Source organism: Diaporthe amygdali (assembly GCF_026229845.1).
Source record: "Diaporthe amygdali strain CAA958 chromosome Unknown NODE_4_length_2575358_cov_65_588622, whole genome shotgun sequence".
NCBI lineage: Eukaryota > Fungi > Ascomycota > Sordariomycetes > Diaporthales > Diaporthaceae > Diaporthe > Diaporthe amygdali.
Genome location: NW_026517024.1, coordinates 2,263,844 through 2,285,900, shown reverse-complemented (window position 1 = coordinate 2,285,900; position 22,057 = coordinate 2,263,844). Strand labels below are relative to the sequence as shown.

The following is a 22,057-nucleotide window of genomic DNA, read 5'->3' as shown; positions in this document are numbered from 1 at the left end:
CAAGGGGAAAGGAGGGGCAGAGCGCAGCTGTGCATGCAGCTGTGCAGCTGCGGGTGGGGCGCGTCAACCGTGTCTTGTTGATTGCAAACCATGTGTCCACCTGAGCACCGAGCTCACCAGCAAGTGAGCGATCACTCGACCAGCAACGCCTCTCTCACACTTTCACACTCTCACCGCCTGGCTTCCCGCCGCCCACTGGTCTTGGCGGCACTCTCAGTTTCAGGCACTGCGATCACGCTCATCATTGGAGGACTATTCTGTACGCATTGATCAATATGTCAGAGACCAAGTATTACTAGGAGGATTTGTTATATCAGCCACTTAGATGCTAGTGCCTAAGACCTCATTGTTATTTGTCAGTGGCCGTTTGACAACGACGACGAAAACAACGAAGACTCATCTGTTCATCAGTCAAGCCAGTATAGCCACCCGCTCACAGAGCCCCAAGCTCGGGCTTCATATGACTCGACATCGAGAGCCAATCATCAGCATCGAGCCCGGATGAGTTGCCGAGCATTTGAAGTCATGTTCTAAATCACTCCGTGACAATTGACGACAAGTCCAGAGCAGCAGGGAGAGAAGCCCGATATGCGACTACGCCTCGAGCGACAGCCTCATCACACCAGCCACCGACGTGGGCCACACTCATTCCTTTGTCTGTTTGTCTGCGGGCGGTCGCTGAAAGGCTTGTGCGATGTTTGACTTGTTCGCGTTCACCGTAGCCAGGGACGTGACACGCTGTTGAGCCTCATAGCGCGGCCGGGTGGCGGCGGGTTGTTGGTCTCACTAGCTAAGGTCAGAAATGCTGTGTACCGCTTTTATCACTCGGGCTTCCAGGTCAGGGCAGTACGTCGCGAACAGGTCCTCTAAAGGCCAAGAGAGCGGACCACTGTTGATCTCCTTGGCCTTCACGGCGTACCAAACCTAGAGCCTCGATTCTCACCGCCAGCCGCCCAGGTCTGGCGGCCCTCCAGAGCATCACCAAGCTCATCTTCCGCTTGAAGATGGCACAGTCGAGTACTCTCCTCGCCAGGACACTTCCATTTCCCGGTCCCTCCCGGATGCTCCCGCCCTGAGCATCTCCACGTCTAATGGCACGTAGAGCTCCCTCATGTGTTAGGTTCTGGGAGTGTCGTTGCAGCTTCAATCAAACGGCGAACAGTCACTGAGCAGAAATGGGACGGTGAGTTTTGGCCTCGAGATGAGCCCCTTCCGGGATGGTTGCTCGTATTCGTAGCAGTGTGTTGTCTCTCATCCACTCCTCCTCGAAAATAGCAAAACGTTCAGCTTCCACACACACTCCTCCTCCTCCCCCTGATAGGCCGCCTCCGCACGATCAAATCATCGGCTGTGCAAGTCCATCGTGAAAAAAACAAAGCAGGTATCCGTCGTCTTCTCGTAATATTAAGACCACCGAGGTATGAAGGTGGCTAGTCGTAGTAAAGATGCATGGCTGGCTGAAATTCGGTACAAGAAGCAGAGAAGGGAGGTGTCCAGCGCAACGCGGTTGCGGCCGGCCACAGGCGGACAATGTCCGTTGCTACCACTCTACTACAGCAGGTAGGCGAGGACACCCATACCAGCAGCAAGGGCACCGGTACCCAGGTGCTGGATGTTGGTGGGGGCAGCAGCCTGCGAGGACGAGCTGGAAGCGCTACCCGACGAGGCAGTGGAGCTAGAAGAGCCCGAGGTAGCGGAAGCCGTGGATGAACCGGTCGAGGAGGGAGTCGCGGAGTAGTCGGCGGGGTCTAGAGTACCGCAGTGGTCCTGGATGCTGGTGGTGCAGTTCTCCTGTCCCTTGGCATTGCCAACATTGGCCTCGTTGCAGTCCGTGAACGCCTGCTGGCAGACAAACTGTAGCGCAGAGGTTAGCAGACGGTGCAAGAAATGGGCCGAGAGAGGGCTTACAGTATCAATAGTCTGGGTGTAGTACTGCAGGCCAGGGGCGCTTCCATTTTGGCAGGTGCAGCTGAAGTCGAGAGAATCCTGTATGCTCCTGTTAGCTGGTTTCGCGGGTAGCAAAGATGCCGTTGGGTTGAACTTACAACTTCGCACGAGTTGTCATTGGGGTTGGAATCGCAGAGAGTGTTGCATGTCGAGGTCTGGGCCGAGCACCACTGGGCTATTGGAGGGTCAATTGATGTCAACGACGGTGAGGGGAGGGAGTGGCACAGGAATATGCGTACCTCTGAGAGTGGCAGTGACCTCGGTGGGATCAATCGAGAAGGTAGAGTTCTGGGCGGAGACGAGAAGCGCGGAGAGCGCGGAGGCGACGATGAAAGAACGCATCCTGAAACAATTGTTGTTGTTGTTGTTGGTTGTCGAGCTGGTGTCGGCAGATACACGGGCGGATGGACCGGTAATTGTACTGAGTGAGGCCGGAGGGTGTGAGTCGGCTGTTGTTGGTATGGATACGGACCGATCTACTGTGCGAGGTAGTAGAAGCAGTTGGAGAAACGGTAGAAGTGAGGTCTCTCGTGACGAGGTCCAAAGGGAACAACAGAGGGCGAGCAGGTGTTTTAAGAGAGAAGGTGCGTTGGTAAGGTACTCTCTCTTGCAAGCGGCTTTTATCGCCCGGGGGCAGTCAGTCGTACCACACCTCTCGAGGCAACTTTGAAATTCAGAGGAGGCGGGCAGCCGAGAGAAAAGCAGGGGGGCCGGGGGGAGAACAGTCACGATAGACAGGGGTGGCTGGCAGCTCGTCGATGAGACCTGCAGGAAAAGGAGCAGGGATGGGCGGCTCTGGTGGTGCAGGTGGTGCAAACTCCGGACTTTCGGTCTAGCCCGGTTCAGGGCGAATCTGGAGAGAAGAATTGAGCTCCATCATTGGCTGCACCTACCACAGTAGAGGCCACCCTAGGTACCTGTGACTGCTTGCGACAGAGCATCGGGCAGCTTGCGGGACTCGCTCCTGCTCGGCGCGTGGTTTTTCAGTGGAGGCCGTCACTGCCAAGTGGGTTTTTCTGTTGCGTCCGTTCCCTCCTCTGAGTTTCCTCCTCTTTCTCCCTCGCTCGAACTTTGCCCCCTTCCCTGCCGTTTCAGCCGATCACGATTGCCTGATGGCCACTGGGACGTGCCTGACAAGCTTGTATCGTATTCTATTGATTGCCTGCCTGTCTGTCTGTCTGTTGGGGAGCATGTGAACAATTTCGGGAGGCTGGTCTCATCGACTCAATTTTCCCCAGGCATGTGTATGTGTGTGTGTATTGTATATATCCCAGGCATAGCCGATAACTGGAATGGAACTCTACAATTGTTTCACATAGAAATCCCGGCTCGGTCTACCTGTCTTTTACACTGACTGCACTCTACCAGTCTGCTGGGGGCCCAGGCAAATGCCATGGCCCTTGTCAAGGCCAGACAGGCCAATTTCACTACTCTTGTTGTGTTTTTTATTGTCGACGTGCTCGCTCTGCTGGCGCCGTCCCCGACGACTCGGTCGGATTGGTCTGGATGGAGTCGTAATCACCGAGAGTCGCCATCGCATGTGGCTCCTCAGTCTCCTTTGGGCAGAAAAGGGCAAAGGGCGGCGGCACATGGGCTTGACATGGAACAGGGGCCTACTCATGGTCCAATTTAGGGAGCTTTTTTTCCCTCTTATCGCCTCGCCTGGGCACCTGCTGCAGCGTCTCAGGTCGTTTCCAACAGACACCACTCACTGTCGCCCAATGCCCGGCGCTCCCTGTCCGGCCTGGCTGTCTTGAGGCATGCTTGGCTTGGCCGTTGCACATTTCTTGTGCATTGCCGTGTATGTGTGGGCTTGTCTGTGCAACCCATTTATGCATATGATTATGCAACATGCTGTGCTGTGTAGCTATCACAAGATGGCCAGCCGGCTTACCATGTTGAGCAGCTCCAAGACAGCAGACGGGTAGATGATGGACAGGCAAGCAGGAGCCAGTGCAGGTGCTACTACTGTACATACAGACAGGGAACATATCTGCGTTGCAGCGGGTGTCGTCCGGGACACCACGCTAATAAAGTTAGCATGTGTGGGTACGTACACCCACCGATACCGTGTACCTTGTACTTACACTGCTGCACACCGGTGGAGAGTCCGCGTGGAGGGGCCGCCCACTGCACACCTGGCTGCTGGCTCCTGGAACCCGGCAACCTCCCGAGAAGCTCTCTCTGCTCGGTTCACCAGCTCCTTGGAGCTCTCATCCGCCATGCCATTGCCCTACTAGCCAAATCGTTAGCACGCGCCAACATGGTCCGGCGATCCGCGATCTACAATACGGCAATACTGGCTCCATTTCTTCTCTCAAAGCGCCCCCAACCGAGCCGTGCTGTTGCAACCCAACCGTTGCACAGAGACCGACTCAACCGGCGTAGCAACGGCCGTGGTCTGCTTGCAATGGCCCCATCCTTGCGGCATCGCCGCCTCTATAAGTGACTTGCACGCCTGCGCCTCTGTCTCGTACTGACTGGGCCACACAAAAGACGTCACCATCCGAAGACGCATGTTTACGATATACTGTAGCGCCTAGCCGACCAGCAAGCGGCCACGAGATTCCGGATAATATAGCTCGATACTCTTTTGATAAGATCATATCCCCGACACTAAGTTCCCTCCGACGTGTTTTGCTCTACTCACTTTACCACAGATTCCTGCCAAAGGCCTCCAGTCCGCTCGGCCGTTGTCCGACTGCTCGGAGGTGGACAGGGTGGTGAGCGAGACTAGAGACGATCTTTCTGCGACATGACGTTTCCACATTCATGTCAGAGTGCGGTTACGAAGCTGGTTGCGCAGGGTGAACCAAACTCGGGTGATTGCATGGCACCATTTGTTTGGTTGTAAAAAAAAAAAACCAACCTTCATTTGTAGTTACGTTCCAGCAAGAATTGACATATGCACAGTAGCAAGTCTACATTCCCATGTATATATCAATGCGATGCTCAGCGTTGGCCTCGGACGAGATAGCCTTGCCGTCTACGTATACGTTGCCGCATTTTCTACTCCACAGCATACGTCGCCCATCTCACCACAGCTTCCTAAGCAGCAACGTGTGTCTCCACAATGTCAGCTTCTAGGATGCTCTTTCTTGCAACGTCACCTGCCTCGCTCTCATGCTCTTGATTCCACCGCCAGATCTGGTCACAAACGCCCTCGAGGGTGGTGCAGAGCCCCTTGTATCCAAGCCCCCCGTCCTCGACCGTCTTCCTCGCCTGCTCGTCCACCACCATGATGAAGGCGGCAGGCGTGAAGATCGACGGCTGCAGATCCCTCGCCGGGCCCTTGGGCTCGCGTAGACCCAGCCTCGTGAGAAACGGCGCCCTCGCCAGCAGGAGGGACCAGCCTTCGACCAGGTGCGCGATCAGGTAGAGCGGCAGGGGCGCGAGCGTCGTGACCTCCATGGGCGTGACGGCCAGCTGCCGCGCGGCGCGGAAGAAGTCGGTCCACTGTATCGCCCGCCCGGTGTCCGTGACGACGTACGGCCGGCCCGCGCACTTGGGCAGGGGCGAGCGCTCCTCCGCCGCCAGGGCCGCCTCGAAGGCCAGGTGCGCGAGCGACACGTTCCACCCGCTCACCTGCATCTGGATGATGTGGGGCGTGAAGCTGGCCACCTTCTGCTGTCTCAGCATGCTGCCGCAGATCACGTCCGTGGGCTGGCCGTAGATGCCGTTCCCCGGCCGGATGCAACCCGTCCGGAACCCCGGCTCCAGGGCGGCGCAAACTTCCCGCTCGGCGACGGCCTTGGAGTACGCGTAGTTGGAGAAGAATTCCCCGTGCGGCCTGAGCGGCTTGTCGAAGTCGCGCTCGTCGCAGACCTGGTAGTACCCGTGCGGCTGGGACCGCCACGGCGGGATGAGGAAGCGCGCGGGGCGCAGCGACACCGACGCGGACGAGGTGGCGACAAAGATGTCCGCGCCGGCGGCCTTGGCGGCCGCGAGGACGTTCTTCGTCCCGTCGATGTTGACGCGGCTTGTGCGCTCCCAGAGCAGCAGCGAGCGCTCGCCCGGGCGGATCGCCGCCACGGTGTGGAACACGGTCAGGGGGAGGCGCGCGACGTCGCTGGGCCAGGGCTTGGCGAAGGCTGCCTCGACCGAGGCCGGATCCGTAATGTCCGTCTTCACGTAGTCGACGGCGGCGACCTGGCCGTGGGTCATGTCGGACCTAGAGGGCTTGCTAAAGTCCAGGATGCGCACAGATGAGGGGGGCTGGCCCCGAGAGAGGAGGTTGAGAACAATGTTGCCCCCAACCAGACCTGACCCGCCGCATACAATGTACCTCCTGTCCAACTTCGGCGGCAGGACTTTGGCAAAATCAATCGGCTGACTGCTCATCCTCTCGTATGTCTCTTTGATCTCCTGCTCCGTCCACGGGCGGCCACGCCATGTCTGCGCCTCTTCTGGTACATTCTTCATGGCCCGATTCACCCTGTACAGATAAACGAACAGCAGAGCAATGACGGCGGCGGCTGCCGCCGAAGCCGTATTGAGCCCCATGGTGGGAGTTATAGTGGTTCTCCTGGAATCGACGCGTGATGAGCCCGTAAAGATGATGGATGTAGACGAGCTGCCAGGTGCATGGGGAAATAACCTCGCAAATAGACACGGGTTGCCGAGCGGACGGTCCGAGCTAGTGTGCTCTCTGTGCACGACTCTATCTAATGACAGCAGAGGGGAAGAAAGCACAGGCAGAAATATCTCACTGAGTGCAACGTCTGAGCAAGTTCGTAATGCCAGATGTCTGAGAATCTAGCCACGGTCCATGTGGAGGTGATCGTCACTACCGTGACACAGGCCTACCCCTGAACGCTCAATCGACTACACCGAATTGTCCAAGCTAAGGCAGCCACAAATTCGATGTTCATTCTCTCTTTCATGGCCAGGAACAGTGAACTGGGAACATTTCATTTTGATGATATCTGCGAAGATGCAATCTTTGTTGCTTTTGAACTAGCTAGATACCTTGTTATTCTGCGATCGAAAGGGTCCAATCCATCGCAGGTTTCCCCAAAACCTGCTGCCCACCGGCAGGAAACGACGCGTCATTCCGAATAAATCAACCGCAACTGTTGGTAAGGAGTGGTGCTTTGCTGCGTCGGCGCGACGACCTCGGACCACCGTGCTGTAGATGATGGCTCCTTTGAACTCATCAGAAGTGGTGCAAGAGGACGATTGAGACACAACCAGGAGCCATGAAGTCGCTCTGCCTGAGCGAAATTCAGAACAAGTAAGCCGCAGCGTCGCTGTCGTCCACCTGACGCTTCTTCCGCGTGTAAAGACCTTGTCTGTAGCCACAGCCACCACCAAAATAATCCATCCTCCTGACAGCCTCCCTGCGATCGCGCGATTCGGTAGGGGCGTCAGTCTCAATCGTTTCGTTTGGTACGGCCAAAGCGGGCCGCGAGGTCTTGATGAGTTCGTTCTCGACGTTCGGGATCAGGCTGCCATCGTCCTGGATCATGTCCTTCTTCTTGAGCTCGCTCTCCATCTCCGCCTGAGCCTTGAAGTATTCTTTCAGGACGTAGTCCTTGTCGGCCTCCAGGCACTGGACCCGAAGCCAATCGCGCTTGTCGTCCCAGGCAAAGTCTGCCTTCTCCTACGCTGTGTTAGCAAGACTATACTTCTCTTGTAGCCTCTGCATCATGGCCTAGGATGTCAGTCTTATGGGGGAGCACCTACCAACTCGCAACCCTGCAAATTCTCAAGGATACGATTGCGGCCCTCTGGCTGCCAGGACCAGAGGCTTGACAGGTAGAACTCAACAGTTCGGTGATTGGATGGTTCGAAAGCCATGTTGCCCACGTGACTCTGGCCAAATGGGAAGGGCTGGTTGGCTTCTTTGGTTGAAGATGCTGGTCGTTCTATCAAAACTGGTCAGCAGTTGACATCTTAGCAGTAACGGGAATCATACCGAGCATTCAGGATGTTAGAAAGAGAGAGGTTGAGGAAACGATCCGGCCGTTTCGATTTCTGTGTGCAAGGATGACTGGTTGCAGGTGAGAGGAAGCTGCTGAGCATGAGGAAGTCAGCACCTGTGGATCAAAAACGAAACAGAAATGGAGAGACGAAGTAGGTGCAGGGGGCGAATTTAAAAGGCTGGACAGTGGCAGGTGCCATCAAGTGAATAGACAGCAATTATTCGCGTCCTTGGAATTCGCCAATCAGGCGGTTGGAATTTGCTTTCACGATCGAAATGAATATTGTTGGAGCGCGAATAATACCAGATGAACCTTGGGCACAAAGAGGACAATAGGTGGGAGAAAGCGCGAACAATACTGCAATGATTTTTCATCCCTTCTAGGCTTCACTTGCCAACAAGAATACAAATTAAGAAGCCTGGTCTTTGGCGAATTCTGAAGTACCAGAAGATGATACTAGGAATCGAAATCGGGACAATGCATTTTCAATACAGATATTGGAAGGACTGCGCTACAGAGTGGCATATAAAAACAACACAATAGGATTGATCACAAGGGGCAGAAGCTTAACGTATCGAGCAGGTGCACACAGAGGAAACTTGGGCCTTGAGCCGAAGAGGCAGGCAGAGATCAACTGCACACATTCAGCAAATAATGAGCATTGACAGGCCTAAGGGTCGACTGGGTAAAGAGTGCCCAAGATTGTGTCAGACCTGTAATGGTGAATTCTTTCTTCAATAGTAGTGTCCTTTGATGCCATTTCTATCCTTGAGTGTGAAGTGTGATTAAGTCTCGTGCCCATTGTGAGACAAGTTTGAATCTATACATACAGGAAGTGAAGTCATAACATCATCGAAAGATGGCCCTTCATTGTGCATTTGATCTTCGATGGGCGAGCGTCTTTTTATATTGGGAAAGTTCAACCCAGAAGACACTCCCGACTCCCTGAAACACCGTGATATGTGGCAAATCTTGATGCGCCGCTGCGAAATGATGCCGTGGAAAGATGATGGGAAGAATCGAAGAGCCCACTGGGTTTTGTGCGGGGCTTCTCTGCCTCTGCACGTGGCCGTTGAATTAATGAGAGTTTGGGTAGTAAGGAAACCGAAGACTGGACATCTGCCCTTGTCGTAGAGGGGAAAGGTACATTTCCCGAGATCAAGCGTTCGAAACAATGGGTATCTCCGTCTCCAAATCGCAGAGAAAGCAAGCAGGAATGTCGTGAAGTAGAGTATAGAAGATGGGTCGACTCGATAGATGAAGGTCGTTTGCGAGCGAGCCCACGAGGTTGGCAAGGGATGTGAAGCGTTTGGCCGGGCTCACTTGGCCCATTTGACGTTTTCCTTGATGTTCAGCGCCCATTTCAGCTTGTCGAGCGTCTCCTTGGCCTCCAGTAGCATACGTTGCTGGTCCTCTTCGGTCTTGGACGCGTTCGCCTTGATGTTTTGTAGCAGAGCCTCTTGCTCCTTCTTGTAGGCTTCGAACTGTCGCGCGAGAGCATCCTTCTGTTGCAGCAAGTCCTTGATGTTTCCGTCCTGCTGGTCGCAGAGATCCCTCAAGGTCGTGATCTTCTCATCATCCTTTTTCCTCTCAGCAACCAGGCTGGCTACCTCTTTGCCCATCTTCGTTGTAGCGCGCTTGACCTCCTCCCCTTGATCTTTCCAGTGGCTGCTGATGGCGTTGTACCGGCCTTCCATCAGCGCTGCATGACTTGTGGCATCCTCGACCTTCCTAGTCGTCTCGTCTCGCATCTTCTCCATCTCTTCTTTCCAAGTCCGTTCTCTACTCTGAGCATCGGTTGTTCGCTTCTTCTCGAGTTCTACAGCTCCCTGCAAGCCCTCGACCTGACGCTCTTTCCTGGCTAGCAGGGTTTTGGTGACGTTGGCCTCCAGCAGGCGGCTCTCATAGTCCGCAACCATCCTCTCCATTTTGTCCTGGAGAAGTTTGGCCTCCCGTCTGGATTCCTCCGAGTTGAGCTTCTCAATCCGTAGGTCTCGCTTCAGCGCCTCATTCTCAGATATAAGCTTGTTCATGACACGGCCAGTCTTTCCTAGTGCAGCCTTGCCTACTGCCGAGTCAAACCCGGCTTCGTCTTGCCCATCCGCGTTTGCCTTGGCTGCTGACCGCTCAGCCCCTCCAATGCTGCTGTCCCTCTGTGGTATCTCGACTGGTCTTGGAGAGATGGCGCGTCGACCTCCATCGTGGCTTGCGTTGGCCAAATATTGCGCTGATATCTTGGGCCTTAGGCGGCCGGCTGGTATCCTGTCTGACGTGCCATTCTGGTCATGTTGCCTTCTCTCCATTGTAGGTGACATTGCACTGGCGTTGCTGTTTGGAGAACTTGAGAGCACCGAGTTTGAGCGACCGTTGGAAAGCGAAGGTGAGGCCTCTAGGGAGGAGTCGGCTGGGGGTGGAGGTCCGTCGTCGAAGCTTGTGACGGGCCGAATCGATGCCATCCTCCGGGGCGTGCCGTTGGAGACGTCAGGAGCCAGGGCTGAGGACGGGCGACGTTCGGAAGGGGAGCTGTGTGGGGGTTTCAACTCCTGGGTCAACAGGCTATCGGTGGCAGCGCCCCTGGAGTTTGCAGTCCCCGGGGAAGCAGAACTTAGGCTTGGTCTGGGCGATCTGAATGGTTCATCGATGGATAGTCTGGATATAGAGGAATCGGCTGTCCTGGGCGGGCTTGGAGTTTCTTTGTCGTGGCGTGTCAGCTTCTTGGGCTTGCCAGACTTGGGGGAGAACATGAGCTTCCTCATTTTGGACAAGGTTTTCTAACACGACACTGTCGTGTCTGGCCCTGGTCCCTGGAAGTGTAGAGTTCGAAGTAGGGAATTCGGCGTGCAGTAAACAAATCAGGGGCAATGTGCCGAGCCAAATGACAGACTGTGGAGCCTCACTCGCTTTGGCCTGCGTGGCTGCATGTAGGTGTGGATGTTTCAGAAGCACTGACGTACCCTTGTTGTCCTGGTGGATCGCAAAGGCAGGATTCCTCGAGGAATGGGGCCTCCTCGATGAGTTGAAAAAGAAATGGGGCATTTCTATCAGTCCGAAGTTGCCTGATTTGTGAACACAAGCCAGAGCAACTCGCAGCAGAGGCGCTGTTGTTGTGCAGATGTGTCGTATTTGGGTTGTCTGTCTCGTAAGGTTTCCCTTCACCGGAGTGTAACAGGAGGGTCTCCCCGGCCGCTATGCCAAACGTCAGGAAGGGTTCTGGTGGCTTGCACTGGTGCAGCGAACGGGCTTGTGCTCGAGTTCCACCAAGCGAGGTTAAGAATGATGTGAAAGGGACATAGGTTGCTAAGGATGCTTTCAGAAAGACAGCAATGAAAGAAGTAGGGCTGGGGAGTATACGGGATCACTGGTGGTGTCGGCCGTCGTCGAAGGGTGAATAGAATGAAAGAAATTAAAAGCGTCGAATGGCAATCTTGAATGGTAATCTTGGTGTCGGACTTCAATCAGCCGTGTTTGCGACTTGGTGCTCTACGGACCTCCTGGAAGGGGAAGGGGAAGGCTCAAGCGCGGCCGGCCTGCTGAAGCCAGGCCCATCCTGAAACCCTCATGGATGGTGTTTATTGACTTGACTGCTCGGTGAAGCCAATCGAAGAGACCCTGATGATTGACGTGTCTAGGGCTGATGGCACGGTTGACGCGCTGCTGCAAGCACTGGGCCTTTCCACAGCAACCAGGGAATGGAGGGAGGGGCCATCCTTGCAACTTCATCTCCCTCCCAAAATACCATTTTTGGCTGCCCACCCAGCGCGCATCCGTTTCCAGAATACCATCTGCTGAACCACAGGGGTCTAAGTCCTGTTCCTTGTGAAGAAGACCAACTCTGTCGAGCACACGTGTGTCTTACTCAGTCTCAGCAGGATGTTCAGGAGATATCTGCTGGCCGTGGGCCATCTTTGCTGAGAGGGCTAGAATTTGTGCCCTCGTGCTGCCGTGATGGCTCGCATGAAAGATTGGATTAGGCCCGCCCTTTTAATATTATACGATGTATTTGATGACCCATAGCCGCCTTACACAGCCTTATTAATCTCCTTGACACAGATTTGGTTGTGCACATCGTCTACCTGTCTAAAAAGTCTCGCTTGCTCTTTCCACTCTCATGCGACCTGATCTGATGCCCGGCCTGGGCTCTGTTCCCTCCACTTGCTCTAGCTTGTGAAGTTTGCGGCTGTCCCGTAACGGGATTAGTGGTTGGGGTTAGAAGGTGTTGTATGAGCCAGTCTTCATGACTGTGAAACGGACGGCAGGGGAACAAAGACATATAAAATGTGGCTTAACAGATGAGGTTATGCTTAGGTAGGCACATATGGGTGAGATCAAGGGTCCATTGCGTGGGGGGCTAGGCTGTCCCGGGAGCTTAGAGTTGAGAGCTTTCCAGCTTTCCAGCTTGCCGGCAGGCTCGGCAGAGCCATCTTGGCCACAGTACTGGTGGAATGCGAAGTGATCGGGAGGTTTACCATACGCACGACGGTAACTGTAACGGTTTCGAGGCTGATGCGCTGGCAGCTGGAGCGGCTCAGCGTCAACACACCAGGTGCAGTACTGTGTTACAATCAATTGCTTCTCGACGTGGCGGTTCGTATTCGGGCCGCATCTTTCTGAACCTCCAACGCGTATAAGATCTAGAACAGCATCTTGTTGTTAGATCTTAGTGTCCTCTCATCGCCTTCACCCTTAAACATCCAATATTGACCTCAACGAGGCTTGACTGGACTTCGCAATGTCGTCATCTCGTACCCAGGCTGCCCCAAGCCCAGGGGATGCTTCAACAACCAAATGGACTACCATCTATCAGGTAAGCACGCCGTTTCCGACTGACGAGGCTCCAGACTGACATTCACATAAGCTGGTCATGACGCCCATTATCTTCGTCTCTTTCCTGGTCTCACTAGCTTGGGTTGACTTCCGCTACTCCATCATGCGGTCACATAGCCACTCCGAGGAACCCAGCCAGCTGCCCCGATGGCTTCATCGCATCACATACCGAGAGGCCCCATACAAGTATGTCAAGGTCGATGCGTCTCACTCAAAGCCTCCGACAGGAAGCAGTGAAGGGACCAGGTGGTACTACCACAGCAAGCAGCGGAAGCTCATGAAGATGGAGGCCGATGACGCCTTTCAGATTCGAGGGACAGTGCTGGTAGCCCTAGGCTTACTAGCCGTCGCGGCCGCATGGGCTGTCTCGTGGGTAGGCCGGTGGCTCTGGGCGATTGGCATGGCGAAGCTCGGCTGAAAACACACACAAAAAGTAACTCGTTTTTGCTTCCTGGTGATAGAATTCACTGTTTTCAATGTCAAGAACTTTTCGATTCCATATGTTGCATGCCCTCGACGGATGCCAGCAGGCAAGGCTGTTTCATGTTGGTTAATCAATCGTCCAGGCTTCCGTAGTACGCAAATATTCAGTTATGAGAGATTGCCCACCTGAGGAGATGGAGAATCGTCGGCAAGCCCTCGGGACCAAAAGTAACCACTGACTTAAAGGTCACATGGGCTGTGCTTCCTGAGGCTCACCATTATCGCAGATGGGTTCCGTGACACTCGAAACAAACGCCAACGATTTTGGGCATTTCATATGTCGTCAGTTTCCTGATAATGAGACCCCATATCGAGTCTTTCGACCCCAAGCATATCCTCACAGCTCGGTTCTCACCAGGGACACGTGCAACAGGTCGAGTTCTAGCATGTCACTGAAAATGATCCACATGCGAAGGAACAGTCTAGAAGGCAAGACGGACCCTCGATTTCCCCAGAAAAAGCCCGGTCCATCCTCGACACAAAGCTCTTCGTAGTCTCCACGATGGACGCGGCCGGGCTTGGGTACGGGCCATACTAGAAGCACAGCCCATACACCCCCTTTTTTGGCCATCAAAGGGAATATATGGACTCAGGAAACTTAGGGCCATAGCAGACAGATCGTTTTGCGCTGAGGATGCACATTATCGACACGGCAGTGAGATATATGGTCACATACTACCACATATCATTGAGGCAAGCATCTTCGACTATGCTCTTTGCGCGTCTTCGTCCCAGTCAATTCACGTGTGGTTGGCAGGAATGGCTTGAAAAAGCCGAGCTTGCAAGCTTCAGATTGCTGGATTTCAATCTATCTGTGCTTTTTGAAGCGGAGTGGAGTTGTAAGCCAGGTCTGGTTCCTCAAAGAGATGTTCCTCTGACGGGCATCCTTAAGGCAGGGCAATAGCCTCGATCTCAACGTCGGCGTTCTTTGGGAGCGTCTTGACAGCAACACAGCTGCGAGCAGGCTTGTGGGTGAACCACTTGGCGTACTCCTCATTCACGGCCTGCGAATCAATGTCAGCTTGGTGGCCACGATGCCGTAAAATTTGTCAATAGTTCAACGCACAGCAAAGTCGTTAATGTCGCCGAGGAAGATGTTGGTCTTGACGACCTTGTCAATATCAGAGCCAGCAGCAACAAGGACGGCCTTGAGGTTGCGGATGCAAGCAGCGGTCTTCTCCTGGATGGTGCCCTGAAGCAGGTTGCCCTCAGCGTCAAAGTGGATCTGCCCCGAGCAGTAAATTGCAGTTGGGGTCTTGATGGCCTGGGACTTCAATGGCCAGGAGGTGTTAGTAAGACGGCCCTCATCCTATCTTCAAAGAAGTCTACGCACGTAAGGCCCGGCAGCTGTTCCAAGGGTCAGTATTTGTCAATGGGGATTTGTGAGGGGTTCCACGCACGCGGGGCAGCATCCTTGGTGAAAACGGGCTCCATGGTCGAGATTGGGCGGATGAAGTTGCTAAAGCTTGGGCCGGCACGAGTAGTTGCTGTCAACGATCTCACAGAAGAGGACGAAAGAGAAACCCGGGTGAGTCTGCGCAATGGAAGCATTGAGGAGATTTTGAGTCAAAAGTGTCTTGAATATGATGCCGGGTCGGGCGGTGTTTTGTCATGCAGAGCGTGAATCTCCGTCTTCGGACAGGAAGCCAATTTATTGCCCATTGGGTGCGAGCTGACGCCCCTACCTTCCCCAGTGAGAATAGGCCGTCCTTGGAGCATACGATTAATGATTTACGTCGGTATCGATAACGGTATACCTATGCTAAAGCCTGCATGAAACTCAAATACAAGATCAGCCAATCTGACTGCTCCTAATCTTTTTCAAATTCAACCACCCTCTAGGGTCATGTAGCAGCATGTCTAGGCCTTGACAGTGAACAGAGCCCAGCCCTGAACCCTCAGGTAGCTTGCATCTGCCCTTATCTTATCGGAGGAGCTTGGGCCAGAATGTTTCAGGGAGCTTACGACGGGCCAGATTGATGCCAAGCTGTCGTCTTCTGTCGTCTAAAATTAACTAGGTTCCGCTCTGTTCAATCGACTTGGGACGTCCTTCAATACCTCTCGCCAGATGCAATCCTCTCGAGGGGGACTGTTTATAAACAATTTCAAGTTTCTTCTTCCTCCCATGGTTCCTTGAGGTATTCTTCCCTTTCGCACGCTCATTAGTGGCACCATTCTTCTACTCTTCATTTCGACCTGGTCTACGCTCTGCTTGTAAGCATCCCTCATCTGTCTCCCTTGCTGTGCGCCTGCTGTTAGTCGACCCCCTAGTCCAGCTATTGGTTGGTCTGAGGCGTCCGGTCTGCCCACCTTCCAGATCCTGCCAGCTGTTGCTATGCTGCCTTGCGACTCTCGTCCTTCTTGCACTACCTTCCTACACGAGGACCTTCAAGTCCAGCAGCTGACATTTTGTTCAATTTGCAAGACTTTCCCTATCACACAGGCCCATCATGGTCTCAAGCTCGACTTCCAAGGAGGGCTTGCGCCAGCGAAATGTGGCCAGCTCCAAGAAGAATGGGGCGGTCTCGCCGTCACCCGACGACGTTGAACTCGACAAACTCATCAAGGCCAATGCGCCGACCAACAACTCTGACCTACAATACAAGATCGCTCTCGCGGTCATCACCGCCCTCGCCTTCGTGACAAGATTCTGGGGTATCAGCCACCCTAACGAGGTCGTCTTTGACGAAGTCCATTTTGGCAAGGTACGCATCTTCTTAGCCACGCTCACTGCTTTTCTGCAGCGTGCTCTTGCTGACGAAGGCTTGCTTGCAGTTTGCATCTTACTATCTAGAACGAACCTACTTCTTCGATGTGCACCCGCCCTTCGGAAAGCTTCTCTTCGCATTTATGGGATGGCTGGTCGGCTACGATGGGCACTTCCACTTCGAGAACATTGGGGACTCCTACGTTGCAAACAAAGTTCCCTTCGTGGCTTTCCGTTCCTTGCCAGCGATTCTCGGCGCGCTGACCGTCTCGGTCACTTACATGATTATGTGGGAGTCTGGCTACAGCTTGCCCGCTTGCGTTGTCGCTGCTGGTCTGGTGCTGCTCGACAATGCCCACATTGGCCAGACGCGCTTGATTCTGCTGGACGCTACGCTTGTCCTGGCAATGGCCTGCAGCTTGCTGGCCTACATCAAGTTCTACAAGCTCCGACATGAGGCTTTCTCAAGGAAGTGGTGGAAATGGCTGATTCTGACGGGCTTCGCCCTCTCCTGTGACATCTCCACGAAATACGTCGGTCTGTTCGCCTTTGTTACTATTGGTTCCGCTGTGGCTATCGACCTGTGGGACTTGTTGGACGTCAAGCGTCCTGGAGGGGCACTGAGTATGCCTGATTTTGGAAAGCACTTTGCGGCACGAGCATTTGGGCTGATCGTCATGCCCTTCATTTTCTACCTCTTTTGGTTCCAGGTGCACTTTGCAGTCCTGACCCGATCCGGGCCGGGCGACGACTTCATGACCCCAGAGTTCCAGGAGACCCTGAGCGACAATGTTATGCTGTCCAACGCGGTCACTGTCAATTACTACGACTCGATTACCTTGAAGCACAAGGAGACCAAGACATACCTTCACAGTCATGAGGACCGCTACCCTCTGCGGTACGATGATGGCAGAGTTTCCAGCCAGGGCCAGCAGGTCACCGGATACCCCTACAATGACACAAACAACTACTGGCAGATTATTCCGGTGGAGGACGACCAGAAGTTGGGCCGCGCAGTCAAGAACCACGATCTTGTGCGCCTCCGCCACATCGTCACCGACACGATACTCTTGTCGCATGACGTCGCATCGCCATATTTCCCTACCAACCAGGAGTTTACAACTGTTCCGCTGACGGATGCGTATGGCGATAGACTGCAAGACACCCTGTTTGAGATTCGTATCGAAGGTGGAAAGAAGAACCAGGAGTTCAAGAGCATTTCCAGCCACTTCAAGTTCATCCATAACCCCAGCAAAGTCGCCATGTGGACTCACACGACACCCCTCCCGGAGTGGGGTCACAAGCAACAGGAAATCAACGGCAACAAGCAGATCGCACCAAGCTCCAACGTGTGGCTGGTTGAGGACATTCCCTCCTTGCCTGTGGACGACAAACGAAGGGATAAACCCGAGCGCAAGGTGAAAACCTTACCCTTCCTGAGGAAGTGGTTCGAGCTTCAGCGATCCATGTTCTGGCACAACAACCAGTTGACCAGCAGCCACCCGTACGCCTCGCAGCCCTACCAGTGGCCGTTCCTGCTCCGCGGCGTCAGTTTCTGGACCCAGAACGACACTCGTCAGCAGATCTACTTCCTAGGCAATCCTGTCGGCTGGTGGATTGCAAGCAGCTTGCTCGCCGTCTATGCTGGTATCGTTGCTGCCGATCAATTCTCTCTTAGGCGGGGCGTTGACGCTTTGGATCACAGTGAGTAATGAAAAAATAGGCACACACACACAGGGCTGGAAGCTAATCTATAATAGGAACCCGATCTCGTCTCTACAACTCCACTGGCTTCTTCTTCTTGGCGTGGGCGACTCACTACTTCCCCTTCTACGTTATGGGCCGTCAATTGTTCTTGCATCATTATCTCCCTGCTCATCTGGCTTCCACGCTTGTAACAGGTGCCTTGCTTGAGTTCGTGTTTAACGCGGATACCTCCGAGGAAGTTCCTGAATCTGTCAAGAACGGTAAGAAGTCTGGGCCAAGGAGACATATTTCGGCTCGCGAGCGATTCGCCGGCCAGAGCATGATCAGCGCGTGGATTGCATGTGTCGTCATTTTGGCTTTGGCAGCATTTGGCTGGTACTTCTTCCTGCCTCTAACGTACGGATATCCTGGTCTCAGTGTCGACCAAGTATTGAGACGGAAATGGCTCGGTTACGATCTTCACTTCGCAAAGTAGTGAAAACGAGGCGATGATGGTATCAACCTTTGACGCTGCGAGAAAAATGAAAACCGGGCGTCTGTGTAAGATTTTAGCAAATGGCTGGCTTGCCTCATTGGCTTACAATGGAGAACATGGAACTTGTGGAATCTGTGGGCTTCTCGGTTCTACGGTCGGTAACGCAGGTAGCCTGCGGGGCTCTTCTCTCCAACAAAGGATTTCAGGGAGTAGCAAGAGGAATGATGAGATACAGATTCAGTATCCAACACGAGGGAGAGGATGATCTCTGGTCATTGGCTATATGGACTGTATATGCTTGAATTGCTCATAATTACTACTGAGCTAGGAAGGGCGGACTGCCGGCGTTGATGGGGCCAAGGTAAAACGTGTCTCAATGTCCAACGCCAATGTCGCAGGGATTGAACTTTTATCTGTGATTATAAAACTGGCTTCGTTGCACACTTTCTTATGATGTCCTTTCCTTCCTAGCCCTACCATTGGGATTGCTTTTAGAGGGTGATGGTATATCTCGACGCAGATCTCAGTGATGGGTATCCTGGAGAGACTTAAATTGACTTTGGTTGAACGAGTTTCTACAGCTATGTAATGCACTGTGAATGGCCAGGTTGGAGACTAACAAGGAGGATGGTCATATTCACGATTCAAGAAAATCAACAACAGTGCCTCCTTGACTCTCAGTGAGATACCGCCACGGATTAGTAGAGGACTTTTCAAAGGAAACTTCTCAGTTGGAAGGCGATTAAGTTCAACTCGTGGCATATTATAGATCTCATTCCTGAGTATGGTGATATGCAATAGACCAGTTGATGCTGTTGAGCAAATACACATTCACATTATTATTGAATTGGTAAACTGACGCAAACGGGCTAGGAACTTAAAATCATCTTCGAAAAGCAACCTTTCTACAGTAATACACTTTACAAGCGGCATGTGTCTTAGACTGGCCTACTGTATTTCGTGGCACGATGGAATGAAGACCTGATTTATAAAGAAATTGATATTGTCTCTAAGGTATCCCTTGAACTCCCCCCAAGCGCCATCGAAAGATCTCACTTGCGAGAATCTGGAATTACACAAAGAAGGCTACCGGCCAGAACGTAGCGGCCAGGAAATAGCTGGCGAAGGAGGGTTCGGAGGGAGTGCTATGGCGGGCGGGCCAGATGGGGGACCCATTAGAGAGAGACGGACACGGCGTGGTGACTCCGATTCGGGACAGCCTGTCTGAGGCTGCGTGGACCATCTCTCCTCGTCAGAGCTTTCAGCCTTCTTTGCGCCTGCACTCACAGTGCCAGAGCTCTGGAAAAACTTCTTTCTGCCGAGAGAAACAAGCTTGGCGCTGCCAGGCCGGCTTGCAATGGCGATTACCTCACAGAGCGCTTGCTCGTACTCAGCCTCATCTCCTAGATGGGCATCGAAAGGGAATTCCTCCTCCCCCTCGTCTACTTCCTGTGCTCGTAGCTCTTCTTCGAGACTCTGAGTGAGAGATACTCTTTGATCAGCTTGAACAGGCACGGAAAGAACCTTTTGAGTAACAGGTGGGCCGCTATGGGAAATTTCCGGGTGAGAATGCTGGGCATCGCAATCCTTGCCTGAACAATAGACAAGCTTCCAGTGACCTTGGCATGCGATACTGGGTGACACTTTTTTATCATTATCGACAGACGACGCACTGCTCTCACCATAAAGATTCATGAGGGCCTGTTGAAAATCCTCACCTATGAGCGACGCATTGGAGAAGAAAAGGGATCGTAATCCCCATGGCCTCGCCGCCTGTGATCGCCGTTGCGCAATCGCTTGATCTTCGGCTAGCTTGCGGATGGACTCATCATTGCCGCAATGAAGCAGCTCACTCGTAGCCACTACTCCGCTGGTGTTAAGGTGTGGAACGCGGGCAGAAGTGAGACCAGCTCGGGCGATAAGAGTAGTCAGGTCTGCAACCGCGTCCACATCGCCGGCGAGAAAACGATTTGTATCAGTTTGGCCATGGGGCTCTGGAGTCCAATTAATTGGGTGTCTTTGGGTGAGCTTAGCATCGCGGCGGCGCTTCCCATCGCAGAAAGGAAAGTGCATTGTTCGGGTTTGAGTTGAAGTGCGAAGACTGTTTCTGATCTATGGTTTGCATATAGACAGGTTGAACGACCGAGAGAAATGCCAAAAGTCCAACAGCCCTCGGCAGGTACCTGCGAGTCTCTGGACTTTTAACAGATTAGGCTGGGAGGAAACTTGCATGCCACCTTGAATAACTTTGTCAGAGGAAACATGAACAAAAGTAGACCGTCCCAGAGACAATAAACAGCCTTTATTGGTGAGCGGCTTGTGCCGTCGCTTCTATGAATTGTGCGGATCGCTCTTCACCCCATTGTACGTGACTGTAGAATGTACAGATACCATACGAAATACTTTCACTTTGTCAAGACGAGTATACAATGCCATAGTCTCCTCCAAAGTCCTCGTCCCGGCACAGATGACAAGGTATTGTCAAGGACAGGAATCAAAGGAAGCCCTATAAGTATATATAGACGTCTAATCTAGCTGTAATATCCCAGTCGCTACCCACTAGATCAACCAAATCCAGCAAAGGCTAAGGCAAGAGAAGTCACAACAGTCACCATGTGCGTTACCATCACAAATTTCAGAGGGTGCGGACACTCGCATATGGAAAAAGTCCCTTGCAAGCACACCAAGAAATCTCTTTGGTGCTTTGGCTCGGGGTCAACTTCAAAATCAAAACCTTGCCTTCAGGAGCATCATGTTTACTCTCACGGAGTCTGTCGTACTTGCCATGAGAACCAGGAGCGCCAGAGGCGGGAGCGTGAAGCTCGAGAGCGTCGGAGAAACCCCAGAAACAGGGACAGCTTCTTCGATGTTGAACTGAACCGCGAATTCACGGCCCTTCCGCATTTTACTATTGAACCCCCACCACCAGCAGTGGTTCGAAACATCCAACCGCAGCCGCAACAGCAACCGCAGCCGCAACCGCGACAGCAACCGCAGACACGTTCGTATTGTCAAGTGACTAGATCGAACGCCATCTCCTCAAGGCCTCGGGCGGGCGGCCCCCGCCTCCATCACCCTGTGCCTCTCAGTCCTCAGAGGGCCCGTTTTCTTGACAACAGCGATGATGAACTGCAGCCTCCCTACCCCGTGGCGCGAGGCAGGCCAGACTCGTACCACGAGGCCTCTCTCAACGCGCAGGTCGCATCGCTGCCGCGCTTTGCTCCCTCTCCCGCCGCTACTGGCCGCCCAAGAGTGAGTCCATATATCCTGCCTTCAGTCACGTCAACGCATGCTCGTGACGGCAGTGTCTCGTCTGTAGAAAGTGGCCCTATGAGCCCACGCCTTGTTTCACCTGAGCCGTGGTCTTAAAGTGCCAACGTGACACTTCTGCTTTACTTCTCGACAAACCCATAAGTCGAGAGATGCGGAAAGGGGAGGACAAAAAACCCTATAAAAAAAACTTGGGCACGGTGCAGCTACGGGCGTTTGGAACCTGGCGTCACAATGTTTACGTGACACGCCTCAAGTGAGGCAATGCGAAATGTTTACTAACCCCCGTCCTTGACCTAACGGAAAAGGGCGGATTTCTATTCTACTCAATAGGTAAGTAATTTCCACACTTTTTCCTGTAGATTTTAAGTCCCAAGTGAAGTTCAAGCACAATTACACCTTCTCATAGGATACGATGTGATACCACTACACCACACTATGAAATAGAGCATTAAACAATGTGATCAATCCGAATTACGCTTCCGTAGCCGTCGTATATGCAGGCGAGAGGCACTGCCCAATACCTGACAGTAGTTTGTTGACATTCAAGTCCACCTGAGATCGCCCACAGGGCTGCTGGGTCATGCAGGTCTGGCATGCCACTCATGGCCCGACTGCGAGGATTTGGGCACACCTGAGACCGCACTTGCAGTCGCACTGCAGCATTATGGGGACTGCAATATTGGTACCTAGGAGAGACACCTGAGACGAGGGCCAGTC

At 53.4% G+C, this 22,057-nt stretch overlaps 10 protein-coding genes across 10 annotated transcripts; 3 read left to right on the top strand and 7 right to left on the bottom strand.

Moving 5' to 3' along the window:
* Window positions 1-1,551: 1,551 nt before the first annotated feature.
* On the bottom strand, window positions 1,552-2,289 carry J7T55_008875 (pci domain-containing protein; the record flags this gene model as incomplete). The annotated part of the gene is made up of 4 exons (XM_053139237.1): window positions 1,552-1,854; window positions 1,909-1,986; window positions 2,046-2,122; window positions 2,187-2,289. The coding sequence occupies 4 exons, from the start codon at window positions 2,287-2,289 to the stop codon at window positions 1,552-1,554; spliced, it is 561 nt and encodes a 186-aa protein (XP_052998147.1).
* Window positions 2,290-3,392: 1,103 nt separating this feature from the next.
* On the bottom strand, window positions 3,393-4,717 carry J7T55_008874 (uncharacterized protein; the record flags this gene model as incomplete). Its single annotated transcript, XM_053139236.1, has 4 exons — window positions 3,393-3,560; window positions 3,842-3,974; window positions 4,035-4,180; window positions 4,598-4,717. The coding sequence occupies 4 exons, from the start codon at window positions 4,715-4,717 to the stop codon at window positions 3,393-3,395; spliced, it is 567 nt and encodes a 188-aa protein (XP_052998146.1).
* A 278-nt stretch (window positions 4,718-4,995) lies between these two features.
* On the bottom strand, window positions 4,996-6,450 carry J7T55_008873 (Short-chain dehydrogenase/reductase family 42E member 1; the record flags this gene model as incomplete). Its single annotated transcript, XM_053139234.1, has 1 exon — window positions 4,996-6,450. One exon carries the CDS (start codon window positions 6,448-6,450, stop codon window positions 4,996-4,998), a length of 1,455 nt encoding a protein of 484 aa, XP_052998145.1.
* Window positions 6,451-7,171: 721 nt separating this feature from the next.
* J7T55_008872 (uncharacterized protein) lies at window positions 7,172-7,871 on the bottom strand (the record flags this gene model as incomplete). The annotated part of the gene is made up of 3 exons (XM_053139233.1): window positions 7,172-7,549; window positions 7,633-7,814; window positions 7,865-7,871. The coding sequence occupies 3 exons, from the start codon at window positions 7,869-7,871 to the stop codon at window positions 7,172-7,174; spliced, it is 567 nt and encodes a 188-aa protein (XP_052998144.1).
* Window positions 7,872-9,190: 1,319 nt separating this feature from the next.
* Window positions 9,191-10,627, bottom strand: J7T55_008871 (uncharacterized protein; the record flags this gene model as incomplete). The annotated part of the gene is made up of 1 exon (XM_053139232.1): window positions 9,191-10,627. The coding sequence occupies one exon, from the start codon at window positions 10,625-10,627 to the stop codon at window positions 9,191-9,193; it is 1,437 nt and encodes a 478-aa protein (XP_052998143.1).
* Window positions 10,628-12,600: 1,973 nt separating this feature from the next.
* J7T55_008870 (uncharacterized protein) lies at window positions 12,601-13,113 on the top strand (the record flags this gene model as incomplete). The annotated part of the gene is made up of 2 exons (XM_053139231.1): window positions 12,601-12,675; window positions 12,727-13,113. The coding sequence occupies 2 exons, from the start codon at window positions 12,601-12,603 to the stop codon at window positions 13,111-13,113; spliced, it is 462 nt and encodes a 153-aa protein (XP_052998142.1).
* A 952-nt stretch (window positions 13,114-14,065) lies between these two features.
* On the bottom strand, window positions 14,066-14,612 carry J7T55_008869 (uncharacterized protein; the record flags this gene model as incomplete). The annotated part of the gene is made up of 4 exons (XM_053139230.1): window positions 14,066-14,182; window positions 14,245-14,448; window positions 14,512-14,525; window positions 14,579-14,612. 4 exons carry the CDS (start codon window positions 14,610-14,612, stop codon window positions 14,066-14,068), a joined length of 369 nt encoding a protein of 122 aa, XP_052998141.1.
* A 1,016-nt stretch (window positions 14,613-15,628) lies between these two features.
* On the top strand, window positions 15,629-18,067 carry J7T55_008868 (glycosyltransferase family 39 protein; the record flags this gene model as incomplete). The annotated part of the gene is made up of 3 exons (XM_053139229.1): window positions 15,629-15,883; window positions 15,954-17,589; window positions 17,646-18,067. 3 exons carry the CDS (start codon window positions 15,629-15,631, stop codon window positions 18,065-18,067), a joined length of 2,313 nt encoding a protein of 770 aa, XP_052998140.1.
* A 1,086-nt stretch (window positions 18,068-19,153) lies between these two features.
* J7T55_008867 (uncharacterized protein) lies at window positions 19,154-20,140 on the bottom strand (the record flags this gene model as incomplete). The annotated part of the gene is made up of 1 exon (XM_053139228.1): window positions 19,154-20,140. One exon carries the CDS (start codon window positions 20,138-20,140, stop codon window positions 19,154-19,156), a length of 987 nt encoding a protein of 328 aa, XP_052998139.1.
* A 540-nt stretch (window positions 20,141-20,680) lies between these two features.
* J7T55_008866 (uncharacterized protein) lies at window positions 20,681-21,401 on the top strand (the record flags this gene model as incomplete). The annotated part of the gene is made up of 2 exons (XM_053139227.1): window positions 20,681-21,319; window positions 21,387-21,401. 2 exons carry the CDS (start codon window positions 20,681-20,683, stop codon window positions 21,399-21,401), a joined length of 654 nt encoding a protein of 217 aa, XP_052998138.1.
* Window positions 21,402-22,057: the final 656 nt, after the last annotated feature.